The 13,164-nt window shown below is 45.6% G+C and overlaps 1 protein-coding gene across 1 annotated transcript in view; it reads left to right on the forward strand.

The window, feature by feature from the left end:
• The window catches only part of DDX27 (DEAD-box helicase 27), a 1,027,557-nt gene that overhangs the window by 453,727 nt on the left and 560,666 nt on the right, over positions 1-13,164 (forward strand). Inside the window, exon 8 of the mRNA XM_069651193.1 lies at positions 9,445-9,618. Within this exon, the coding sequence (XP_069507294.1) occupies positions 9,445-9,618 (174 nt within the window). The remainder of the gene's footprint in view (positions 1-9,444; positions 9,619-13,164) is intronic.

The following is a 13,164-nucleotide window of genomic DNA, read 5'->3' on the forward strand; positions in this document are numbered from 1 at the left end:
CACTTGTTCATGATCACCATTGCAATATTGAGTTATAAGGGGTAAAGGTTATAGTTAGATCAGAACATCGGTTGTACTTAGAAAAAGAGTTTGCCTTTCATCCCTCTGGGAGAATCTATCTTTTATCCCAGCAATAATAGTGTTGAACAATTAAAACCTATAAGGGAACAAGCACTGCCATAGCCAATGGGTTCAGAAGGGGTCCTTTAGGGTACCAGGACAGCCAACGTCAATGGTCTAGTTTAAGGTTCTAATGCTCTCTTCTTAGAAAATGTTTTAGAAAACTCAGTGTTAGCCAAGATTTGATGCAGTAACCCTGTGGGAGACCACACCAGTCTCGTTCTCTTGGTATCGGGTAACCCACCTATTGGTATAGATCTGTACTACACAAGTTGGTAGAGTGACTGAGCAGCCAGACTTTTCTCAAGAGGGGTAAATGTGAGCTGTAGAGCTGTTGGATCGAAATCCACCAATACAAGTATCCAAATAAAACTTGCACTCAAGGTTTTCTAGTAAAATAATTATTTATTTAACGGTCAGTTTTAAATTAGCATTCTTTAAAAAGCGCAATGTGCAACAATAAAAATACACTTCAAAATACTTTCTCAGAATCAATTCAAGCAAGTAGATAAGCTTTAGAGATGCTTCATACACATTTCCTATACCATGGGGTGACTTCACTAACTAGGACAGTAATGTTATTTATATATCACTTTTGTACTATGTAAAATTCTGAGGTTGACAAAAAGGAAAGGTTATCGAAAGGAAAAAGGTTAACAGGTTCTCCGAGCATGTGAGCATTTTTTAAATCTCCCAATGAAGTCTAGATAAGAACCTTTCCCAGCAAATATTAGTTCAAAACCAATGTATCACCTATGAGGGACAGTAAGAATCAGTCAATGGGCTGGAAGAGAGTCTGCAGGTAGCCAGCACAGCCAAAGTCTATGGAGCTGAGGCACTTCTTAGATAGAACGAAGTCTTGCACAAAGTTAGAGAATTGTTTGTAGAAAATCACTGTTGGGCCACAAGCTGTTACACTTGTGAAAGATAGAGCTGAACAGAACTCTAGAAAAAGTAGCTACTGCAAGTCTCAACTGAGAAAAGCAAGATACAAAGAGGTAAGTACCCCTCAGTCAGAACAGCACCTTTTGTTAGAAGAAGAGAACCCAGCTCGCTTCTGTCTGGGTTGCAGTGTTACAAATCCTGTGTTCCTTGGCCTCAGCCATGGGGACAAGAGCGAGGACATCTGGAGGACTCCTAGACAGTAGTTCGGAGGTCGGCGGCAGCTGCAGGCTCTTTTCAAGTCAGCGGCACTTTGCAGATTCAGGCCGCCGTAAACAGCACCACCACAGATCTTGGACACTGGTTGGGCTTCCTTCACTCCTTGAGTCCAGCACTCTGGTGAGGTGACTCGAGCTTGGGTTGTCCTGCTTCTGGAGGGTCCTCTGGATGTTCCTGGAGCTTTTGGCCAGCTTACAGACGTTGCACTCGACTATGGATTTCTCGACCCCGGGCACGCTGTTCCAGCAGCCGCAAAGAAGTACAGCCAGTTGGGGATGGTCTTGCAGCACAGTTAGTCTCTGGGATAGTTCGTCCCATTAACCCAAGGGAAGTAGTCGTCCTTTCCGGAGATTCTATTGTCGATCAGAAAAAGGAGTTTTGGCACAGCAGCAGGGCTTCACCGGTCCAGGAGGATGCAGCAAGCTTCTTTTCACGATTCCTTCGTCTGATATTTCTTCCAGTGGTCGACTCTGTCTTCAGTCCAAGAATGCTCACCTTTTATGCAGGTTTCTCCCACTCATGCACAGCCTAGCTGTCACTCATACAGCAGGGTGGCTGTCCTGCAAGGACAGCAGTCATCCAATCAGCACTACCCTGGAGACTAAGGACATGGGAGTTTTGGGCACCTCCCTCACTTCCTGCCCACCCAGACACATTGGAGCTAGAGGCGGGTTTCAGTACTGAAGCCCGCCAAAGGCAGAACGAACAGAGGGGGTACCCTGGTTTGGCGTGCAGAGTAACACCCACATTTTTACACAATGGTCACCCATTGGTGGTAATACTGCAGCTGAGGATTCAGCTTGCAGTAGAAAAGCACAATGGTAGGAAAATTAAACCACTGCCACCAGCCATTTAAATTAGTGAGGGTAGCATAAAAAATGTTACATGAGTAAGTAGGAAAAGGGGCTACGAAGTAACCCCCCCAGCACTCCACATAAGATGGGGTGTGCTGGACCTACAAAGAGACATTTTAAGGAAAGTCAATTTCACTTTACTATTCTTGGGAACTGTAGTTCACCCAAGAACAGGTATTTAAACCTTAGGAGAAATACAAAGGATTTCTCTGTGGCACTGCACTGAAGGTGCTGTCACCATGCAAAAAAACAGATGCCTATGGAGTTTGTAAGACTCCAAAAACAAAGGACACATAGCCCAAATCAGATCAAAATACATGAGTGAGTGAGAAAAAGGGCTCACTCACTCCTGGGTGAAAATTAAAAAGTCCTTAAGTCCAGCAAAAGAGCTGGGGGTCTCTAAGGTTGAAGGGAACTCTCAAGAGGGTAAAATGGCACTCACCAAGGTAGGTAGCACCACAAATGGATGTCCCCAATCCCCACAGTACATGTGAAGTGAAAAATGTGTTCCAACTGTATGACTTCCTGTTGCAGTGTAGCAGACCCTTGTTCTGGTTCTTGGTCGTGGTGATGAAAGGGAGGACATCTGGCGGGCTCCTACGGCAACACTCGAGAGAGTGACTCGGCAGCAATGGATTGTCCTTGATTCGGCGGCTTTGTGGTTTTGGTGCCTTGCTTGGCGCCAAAGAAGAATGATCTGCTCCAGTTAGAAGTTACTTGATCCCTCGGTCCTGGTCTCTGGTGAGGGGATGCTGGATGAAGATTTCCTGCTTCTGTAGGGTCCTCTGGATGCCCACAATGTTTTGCCAAGATTTTCACTTCGGCAGAGATGATGGTCGGGGGTCCCCGGGTATTGGTATTCTGCAGCTTTGGTAAGTCGCAGCAAGTCGGGGTTTCCGGCAAAATGAGGCGAGTCTTTAGGCTAGTTGGTCCCACCAGCCCACGGGAAAAGTCGCCTTGTGCGGGTCTTCTCAGTCGAAACAAAAACTAGGTCAGCACAGCTACAGGGCTTCACCGGGCACTTTGCAGTCCTGGAGGGTGATGCTGGCGTCACTTGACTTCCTCTTTGTCGGATGTTGTCTTCCAGTGGTCGACTCTGCATCAAGTCCCAAAAACCACACCTTTTAAGCAAGTTCCCCTGGATTCCCCACCCTAGGCTGTCAATCACCCAGCAGGGTGGCTGTCCGCCAGGACAGCCAGCTGACCAATCAGAACTGGTTTCTCTCGGGCACACCTGGAGACAAAGGACAGGGAAGTTTCGGGACCCTCTCTCACTTCCTGCCTTTCCAGACACACTGGATGGAGCCTGGGCAGGCTTCAGGACTGAAAAATACACAAAGGACGCCAACCTGATTCCAACAACAAGGTAAAAGAAGAAACTGACAAGAAATGGCAAATAAAAGATGGGCCATTTTAGGAAAACGGTCACCCTTGGGTGCTGTAATGCAGCTGAGGATTCAGCCTGCAGATACATGGCACATGATGGTAAAAAAAGAAACCACCGCCACCAGCCATTCAAAGGAGTTTGTGTAACAGAATGTTACATGAGAAATGGGATAAAGGAGTTACTATGTAACCCTCCAGCACCCCACATAAGGTGGTGTGTGCTGGACCCACAAAAGAAAAGGTAAGTAACACCGGGGTCATCTTACTATATTTGGAACAGTGGTTCACCCAAGAAAATGTAGTTAGACATTAAGAGAAGTCCAAGGGACTGTTCGTTGATCATAATACCAGATTGAATACATTGATGCCAAACTTACCACGCTACTGGAATATCTGTTAGGGCACTTACCTGGCCTTCTCGTCGCTTCCGTCCACGGACGTGGCAGTTGTACCCATGTTACCGACTTGGGAAGCGTGGCTGTAGGCAGCGGGTCGGCGCTCGACACCTTCGCTTGCATGCGCGGACCTTGCGGGTAACCAGGAACGGGCAGACAAGCTTGTGTTCCAAGCCTCGTTCTGGTGCCCGCTCGGCTGCTACGCATGCGCAGCCCCGCTAGCGTTCCGAGCCTTGTTTTCGTGCCGGACGCTGTAAATAGCGTCTGGCCCTCTACAGATCGCGTCTTAACGCGGTTTGTTCTCCACTTCGTCGCTTGGTGCCTTGTATCTGTTTTTGCCTGCTCCTTGGTTCCCGCTTGCCTTGTCCGGTTCCCTGGCCTCCTGGGCTGCATTAGTTCCTGTTGGATCCCTTCCTTGTGGCTCCTGCCTTCCAGTTTTTTCCTCTCCTCCTGGGTTCATTCCTGTTGGGAATAGCTTTTTCTAGGCCCTGTGGCCCCTGGAAGGTTGTGGGTCCGTCCTCCTGGCATTCTCCCCTCCCCTTGGGCCTTCCAGTTCTCTGGGTTCCACCCTCTTCCAGATCTCCTTGCTTGTCTGGATCTTCCATGCCTGCCTGACTCTGGGTGCCAGCCCTCCTGATTATCGACTGCCTTGGTGGATTGTGCCTGGACATCTCTGAAGATCTTCTCCACCCTCCATCTTGTGAACCACTCTACCGGACCATACCAGCCCAACATTTCATCACCTCCCTGTCAGTGCTTGCACTGTCCCGACGTCACTTTAATCCGCAGGGAGGTGAGCCAGTGGCGTCGGGAGGCGATTCCTATCCATCCCTGTTCCATTAGGGTTGGGTCGGGGTCGCTTCCTAGCGTCACAATCTCTGCACTCCTTTTGAAGGTCTTCCAGTCTGGCGTCACCGGCGAGACCAGCAACTGAAACCTCAGGTACGCAGCGCTCCAGGGACGCGCAGCTTAACAATATCTTACCTCAGGAGAGCGGGCACCCTCCTCTAATATTAGGGGAATGAGAGGGATGATAATGATCCCTTGTCATACTTCAGGGGACTCAACTCAAGAGGGGGGTTTTGCTAGTGAACTTGATAGTCCAACTGTTCTATTGGAAGACATAGGACAATCAGAGAAGGATAACCCTCAACAAGTTGACGAACCATCAACTAGGGGGAGATCTTTGGCTACAGCCAATGAAGATCCAATGGTGGGATTAGAGACCCCCTCACCCCCCACTCAGGGAATAAAAGCAAGAAAGTCAAAAATTGCTAGAAAAACTATGGAACAATTCGAGGAGGATGACCCTCAACTTGTGGCTGATTTACTCTCAGGGGATGGGGGGGGGTCCTCTACCCACAGTCATACTGCCTGTGCAAGCTGGAATCTCTAACTCCAATCCTCCACGTTATTCAAGCTCAGCACTGACACTTATTTCCAACCTTTTAAATAATTGACCAGATTGGTCCTGGTTACAGCCAGCTCTCAAGACTTTAGCGAACATAAGACAAGGATCAGGGTGTGCATGACACTACTGACCTAAAAATCTTCTGGTGGATATGTGTTCTGGTGCGAATTTGATTAAATACATGGCTAACCATTCCCCTAATAGTCTTCCTTGTATCTATTTGTTCCAAGAAACCATGAACCTCAACCAAATCGCTGTAGAAGGTTTTCATACCTTCTTGTGTCCGGCTGTACGGGGATTGGGGGAGACCTAGTGGAGGCTTGTGTATGGAGGTAGATCGCAATCTGGGGCTTAAAAGTGAAATAGTCTGTAACAAGGAATGGCTTTTGGGCATCATGGTGGTCATCGAGAATTCTTTAGACCCAATTCTTTTACTTGACTTATATTGGAACCCTGCTAGGGTCCTCATTGAAGATGTTGAAGGTTTGAGTGAGATTCTTTGTGAATGGTACGAGAAGGGCTATGGGAAAAGGGTTGTGTTGGGTGGAGTTTTCAACTCATTTTGTGCTGATGGAGCTTTTCGTTCCAGTGGTCGACTCTGCTTTCCAGTCCTGGAGACTCGCCTTTTAAATGGTTTTCTCCCATTCATTCTAGCATAGCTGCCACTCACCCAGCAGGGTGGCCATCCTTGCTGGACAGTCAGCCAGCCAGCCAATCATGCCAGAGTGCACTTGGGTCTCCTAGGAGACTAAGCACAGGGAGCTTCGGGCACCTCCCTCACTTCCAGCCCACCCCAGACACTCGGGCACCAGAGGCGGTCTTCAGTCCTGAAGCCTGCCAAAGGCATGGAAACAAAGGGACCAAACCTGGTTTGGCACGCATAGTCAAACACTAGAAAGACCTTTCAAAAAGAAATGGCGAAAAAAGACCGGGACCCGTTTAAAAAAGGGGCTTAAGGCACCATCTTGGAAAACATGGCTCCCGTGATTTCGCAGTCTGGAAAAATCATGGTAGTTCGTTGTAAAACCACTTCCACCAGCCATTCTGAGAGGAAAGGGTAGCATTTGACTGCTACATGAGTATCTAAACACAGGGGATACTAAGTAACCTCTCCAGCACTCTATTGTAAGATAGGGTGTGCTGAGTCTAGGAATTTAAGACTAGTAAATTCAATTTCACTTCTGGGAAACAGTAGTTTATCCCAGAGAATGTATTTAAGCCTTGGGAAAGCCTGTGCCACTTCACTTAGGGTGCTGTGACACAAATTAAAAGATGATGCCTATGGAGTTGTTTGGACTCATTAACCAAAGAAAACACAGAGGTAAAACACATATCAAACTACATGAGAGAGTGGGAAAAAGGCTCACACTCTCTCCACGTAAAAAAAATCAAGTCCTCAAAATCCGGCAAAGTTGATGGGAGTCTCTAAGCTAAAGGGAATCAGCACATTTTTGAGAATTCTCCTTAACACCTTCCATCGCACCCGCCAGGTTGGGGAGTACTAGAATAGAATGGGTGGCCTTTGTGGACGATTTTATCTTATTAGATCGTACCTCGAGAGGCCTCAAGGCAAAAATGCAGTTGTTCTTCCACTACGCTGCGGCTAACAATCTCATGCCTAATGTGTCCAAATCCCAGGTACTTGTTTTTTTTCTAGGAGAACTAAGATGCAGACATAAGAGTGGACTATGGGACAGGAAAAAGTGGACCAAGTTAAAGCTGTCACCTACCTCGGGTATAACCTTACCAACAGGGTTAGCCTCGATTTTTGGAAAACTGGTCTAACTGATACAGCCTTCAAACATAAAGCTCAACTTAAATTCCTGAAGCAAAAAGTTTGTACATTTTCATTACTACCGTTAAGGCGATATTATCTTGCCAAATTCGAGCCCACCCTTCTATACGGTTTTGACCTTTCGACTCATGATATGGGTCATACCCTTAGTATTACACAAGGGAAACTCTGGAAGGAATTGCTGTGCTTGTCTCTGGCTGTGCCAAATGTGGTCATACAACATGAGCTTCGTCTAATATCCTTTAAAGCAAGGTATGTCTGGAAACAACTTAGCACCTAATTCACTCTACAAAACACTAGGTGTGGTTATGTGTGCCGATTCTGTCCCCTCAATGCAGGAGTTCTGCTGTAGGATGAAGTTGGTTTTGGTCTCCCTATGGTTAACGGTGGAAGACCTTATTCAATGACCAGGGATTGTGAAGGTCTTTATTCAAGCTTGACTGGGTTGAGACAGTTGATTGTATGGCCACCTATTCAACCTACAGGGAATATTCCAAATTCGGACATGCCAGGGAATGTATACCGCTCTACCTTCAAAGGTTTCCATGCCCGAATGGACGAAATGCGATTTAGGCGCAACCGGATGCCGACCGTCGAGGGGATTAAGCATTGGAATTAATCCTCTCCAAGGCCAGCACATAACTCTGACAATCGATGCAGATTTTGTAGGTACAAAGATTCTGCAGAGTCCTTGAGGCACATAGTTATTACATGTCCTTACTTTGACGCCATGCATTTGGGGAGCTTCAAAGATATATTTGATAAAAACTTGGAGGTGTCAGCAATTCTCTTCTGGTGTAGATGCATGTGGGGCACCAACATATCTCTGATCTTGGCCCTAAACAAGTTCCTGATGAAGTTACAATAGAATTGGGCAAAAATAATCTCTGTAGCTAATGGGTCATTGCTGGTTGAAACACATTACTCAAAGGGATTGAAGTCCTCATGTGATGTTTAATAATGTGATATAATTATTTTTTATTCTGTATCTAATGCTTCCATAAATTCTTTTTTTTTTCCTATTTTATTCTTACGCTGAAAAACTGTTTATACTTTGACGTGTTTTAATACTGTAAGAGGTTTTAAGAAATACTTTCTTTTTTCTTTTTTATTCCTTCATTATTCTTCTTTTCTTCACTTTTATCATTTGACTTCTTAAGAATGTATGTTTATATATTGTGTAAGGTTTTCTGTAAACTATGAACACAACAATAAAAAAAAGAAGTCCAATGGGACTTCTCAGTGGAACTGCAGAAAAGGTGCTGTTTGTACAATGCAAAAAGAGATGCCTATGGTGTCTACCAGACTCCATGAAACAGTAAGAAACACAAAATTCCTAGTCAGAAAATATACGAGTGAGAAAGTCCCACTCGAGAGTTAAACTTAAAGTCCAGCAAAATAGCTGGAGTCTGTAAGGTTAAATGGAATTGGCCTAGAAATGACAATTCTCCCTATCACTGTTCTCCTAAAATAAGCTAGCTATTGCTTCCCTTAGACTGTGAACTCAAAAGCAGCTGTAATTGAATATTACACTGCATGGTCCAACTCCCCTAGAATAACTGTTAACATAATCAGAGTTCTAGGTGTTTTACTGTTCATAGAATAGGTGTTCCACTATTCTGAAAAGTATATTGTCCAGTTGACTTACTATGTGACTTATCCAAACACCCACCCTGCTTGATTTACAGCCTAGGCATATATAGCCTGTAACCCATGCCCCTGGTTGGACTCTCCGTTAGGGTCTGCATTTTTGTGGACTAATTAGTGAATGATTGGGATATTGTTAGGCTTAATGTGCTAGACGTTGCATGGGGAAGGTCGACCAGTACATAAAATTAGTCTGCCATCTTAGATTAACTAATGTCTTCGTGGACTGAGAGTCTGGGAGGTGGAGGGGAATGAGCTGTAGCATGCTGTTTAAGTGTTTGCATTACTTGGTTGAAGTACCGATCCCTAGGGTAAGCATTTTGAGATCTAGCATTTTCCCCTCCGTTCTGTGAGCTTTCAAATGTAATGTTGCCAAGAGCGTTGCTGTGGTCGGAGTCACGATGTAATCTGGTTTGGCCCTTTTCTTGTTTGGGAAAATAAGCAGGCAAGGAAACCTCACAAAACATTTATTATTTTGGTTTTGAGTTCCTTATTTGACAAATATACTTTTCCCTAATAAAATGTCTAAAATTTATTAACTAGCTAGTTTGTCTAAAATTTATTAACTAGCTAGTTTGTTAATCTTTATCATCCTTGCGCTCAGGATTTTTAAAGTATTCAACACCTTGCAGTGCTGCGCAGAAGTTTAAATGTTTTAATTCATTTTGCCTACAGGTAAAACGGCTGCCTTCATGCTGCCAGTCCTAGAACGTCTGATCTACAAGCCACGCCAGGCTCCTGTGACCCGTGTGCTTGTTCTAGTACCAACCCGAGAGCTTGGCATTCAGGTGCATTCGGTTACCAAACACCTGGCTGAGTTCACTGGTGTCACTACTTGTCTGACTGTGGGTAAGTAGTTAGAAGGTTTTTCAATACCTCCTACCAAGACTTTGAAAAATAAGTCTAATACCTTAAAAACTGCATTTCCACGAGTAAATAAATGTTGATGCTGTTGTATGCTTTTCAATTTTACTCAGTTATGTAGTTTCCTCTTTTCTCGAACATCTTCTCTGTGGGTTTAGGCCACATCTAGTCAACAGGGTTATTCTGAAGTTGACCTGACTCTTAGAGGTAACCCTGAGGAATAGCCAAGGAAGCATAGAGGACCGGAGATGTTTGATTACAGGTACAGTAATCACTTTATAAAATAATTAGGGTCACACAATATGGTACCCGCAGTATCCTATTTGCTGTGCAGGAAAAAGGGAATGCAACCTTACAGATAATTGTCAGGGTCGAAAGTCCCTTTTTCCTCACATGAGCAAGCACTTTTTATGGTGTTTAATTCTACATTTTATATTACTGTTTTCTCCAAAGCCGCCAGTCATTGCTGGTGTGATACTTGTGACTGCTTTGCAGACGATGTATGTAGTCTTGAACGGTATCCTGGCCTGGAGAGGGAGCCAATGTAGTTTGTGTAGGAAGGGGGTAATTCAATAAGCTTTATGTGCGCCCGTTCTAAGACGTGCTGCACTGTAGTGGACTACTTTTAGGAAAGCCAGGTGAGCAGTGGGAGCCTCCGTCAGGAGTCCATTTCCCCCATTGATGTGCAAGTCTACAAGTGCCTGCACTACGATCCGGAAGACCGGTACTGTGATGAAGGGTTTGATTTTTGCAGAGGATAGAGATTTGGAGCTTTGACCCCACGACCGGCGGGAGCAACCAGTCTAGACACTTGCTTGAGGATATTTCACCTTCTGAGCTTTCTAAAGTGTCCCTGGACCAACCGGTGGACTGGCAAGCTTTCCTGGGCTACCTTGCTGAAGCTGTCACCGTTCCGAATGCATCCTTCGAACCTGGAGGATCTTCTAGTACAACATGGCGCCTGCTGTTAAGATTAATTATTATGGTGAACAGTGAAGCTACTGGCAGGTTTGCCAAACCCAATCAAGGTAAGTAGCAGAGGGCAAGGCTTAGTCCCAGGAAGGGTGTGGAGTGGTCTAGGGCTGAAATTTGTCTGCACAGAACAATTCCAATAATTCCCGTTAGGCAAATAAGTATAAACATTTCTGAGGCTTGTGGAATCTGCTTAGATCACATGCTTTCCATAGGCCGACTTCTAGTGGAAGCTGTGGAGTATTACAGTTGTTGTTTTCGAAACTCAAAAAGGGACGTTGAAAGGGCGTGCCAGTAATATTATCCCTAGTGTGACATCAATGGTCCTCCAGGCGTAGAAGGCCCTCAGATTGTTTTTTTCTGCCATAATTAAAATTATTATGATTTAAATAATTGTCGGACGCTAAACGTGGAGTTCCTTTCCGGCTAACGCCTTTTATTTACAAAATATGAGAGCTAGATGCTCTCTTCTGTCCTTTTTATAGCCGTTCCTCGGCGACAACTTCGATGACGGTTTCAAGGACAAGCTTTGTCGGATGCAAAACTTGCCTCGACGAACCACCACGGCCTCGAAAGTCTTCTACGGGCCTCGGCTCAGACAGTAGGGAGAGTGGTACATATATCTAAGAGAATGCACATTTCCCCTATGCTGGTGGACAAAGGAGAATCTGTTGAGGGGGAAAACCCTTCCACGACCCGGCGGTGCAAACAGTAGTTACAACAGACGCATCACTCTCCGGGTGGGGCGGGGGGGCCCATCACCTCCATCTCACAGCACATGGTCTGTGGACTCCTATCATGGCACATAACCATATCAACCTGCTGGAGCTTCTAGCATTATTCAAGGCGGTCCAAGCCTTTGAATCACACCTGACAAATCGGTCTGTACAAATTCTCACAGACAGCACCACTACAGTGTTCTATATCAAGAAGCAGGGGGGCACACATTCTCCCAATTTGTCCAAGCTAGCACAGAAAATATGGAAATGGGCACTGAAACAGGGGATGTTCCTGACTTCCCAACATGTTCCAGGGGAACTCAACACACTAGCGGATTTGCTAAGCATAGATCCTCTGCAAGAGAAAACAAGCAATGACAAGACTTCGCGTCCAGGTATTCCCAACCAGACTCCAAGGGGCATGCCCTATGGATGAGTTGGTCAGGGAAATTTGCCTACGCTTCCCCCCCCCCCAACTCCGCTTATAAACTGGGTAGTGAACAAGATTCACAAAGAACAGATGACGATAATCCTAGTTGCTCCCATGTGTGCGAGACAAACCTGGTATCCACATCTGCGCAAACTGGCGATGTGCAATCCAATCAAGCTCCCGTGCCAGACCAACTTGCTTTCCCAGCACGGGGGGAGGGGGGGGAACAACATTACACCCTCAACCCCACTCATTGAACTTGGCAGCATGGCTCCAGAAGTCATAGAATTCGGACATCTTAATTTACCTCAAAGGTGTATGGATATCCTCAAGGAGACAAGTAAACCAAACACCAGACACTGTTATTTTGATAAGTGGAGGAGATTTGTAATTTGGTGCCAGTCAAAACAAACCTGATCCAATGTTACCCCAACTCATATTCTGCATTACATGCTCCACTTATTAGACTCTGGGTTAGTCTTGAACTCTATAAAGGTTCACCTAGCGGCTCTATCCGCATTCACCACCTCTCACAGTAAAATGTCATGGTGGAAGGTTCCTGTCATTAAGGCATTCATGGAGGGAGTAAAAAGACTACACCCTCCAATATCTAACCCACTGCCAGGCTGGGACCTCAATGTAGTGCTTGCAAAGCTCATGGGATACCACTTTGAGCCCTGCATAAGTCAAGCCTTAAACACTGCACATATAAAACGGCTTTCTTGGTGGCTATCACCTCCATAAGAGTCGGTGAACTTCAGGCTTGGTCAGTGCAAGACCCTTTCTTTGATGCCCACAAAGGCAAATTGGTACTAAGGACTCACACTAGGTGTTCAACTAAGTTAATTGCAGAATTTCACTTAAAGCAATCGATTGAGCTACCGGCCTTTCAGAACCCACCAGGGTCAGCTAACATGAAACATCATAGACTAGATGTAAGGAGGGCGGTCCTCTACTATGTAGACAAGACCAAACCACGCAGGAAAACAGACCAAATGCCATCTCCAGATAGTCGGATGCATACAGCTCTGCTACTCTTTATCAAGCAAGACACTTCCTTTCAGTCCAAGAGCTCACTCCACAAGGGAGACGAGAGCTACTCTGGCTTTTATCGCAAACATCCCGCTGGACGCCATTTGCAAAGCAGCTACATGGAGCTCAGTACACATTTTCACTCGACACTACTGCTTTGATACACAGGTGGGGGTAAGCGGTTCTAAAACATCTATTTGCCGCTGTACCTTCTCACAACGCACCACCTGCTCCAAACACTGACACTAATCTATGCAAAGCATGTGATATAAGCAGATTCCACAAGACTCAGAAGGGATACATTTCTCATCTTAATCGTATTTCTGATGCTTCTATCTGCTTGGATTCACATTTGCCCACTCTTCCTCCCCTTGGAGT

The sequence above is a fragment of the Ambystoma mexicanum genome, chromosome 3p, assembly GCF_040938575.1.
Source record: "Ambystoma mexicanum isolate Mex_15411 chromosome 3p, UKY_AmexF1_1, whole genome shotgun sequence".
Lineage (NCBI taxonomy): Eukaryota > Metazoa > Chordata > Amphibia > Caudata > Ambystomatidae > Ambystoma > Ambystoma mexicanum.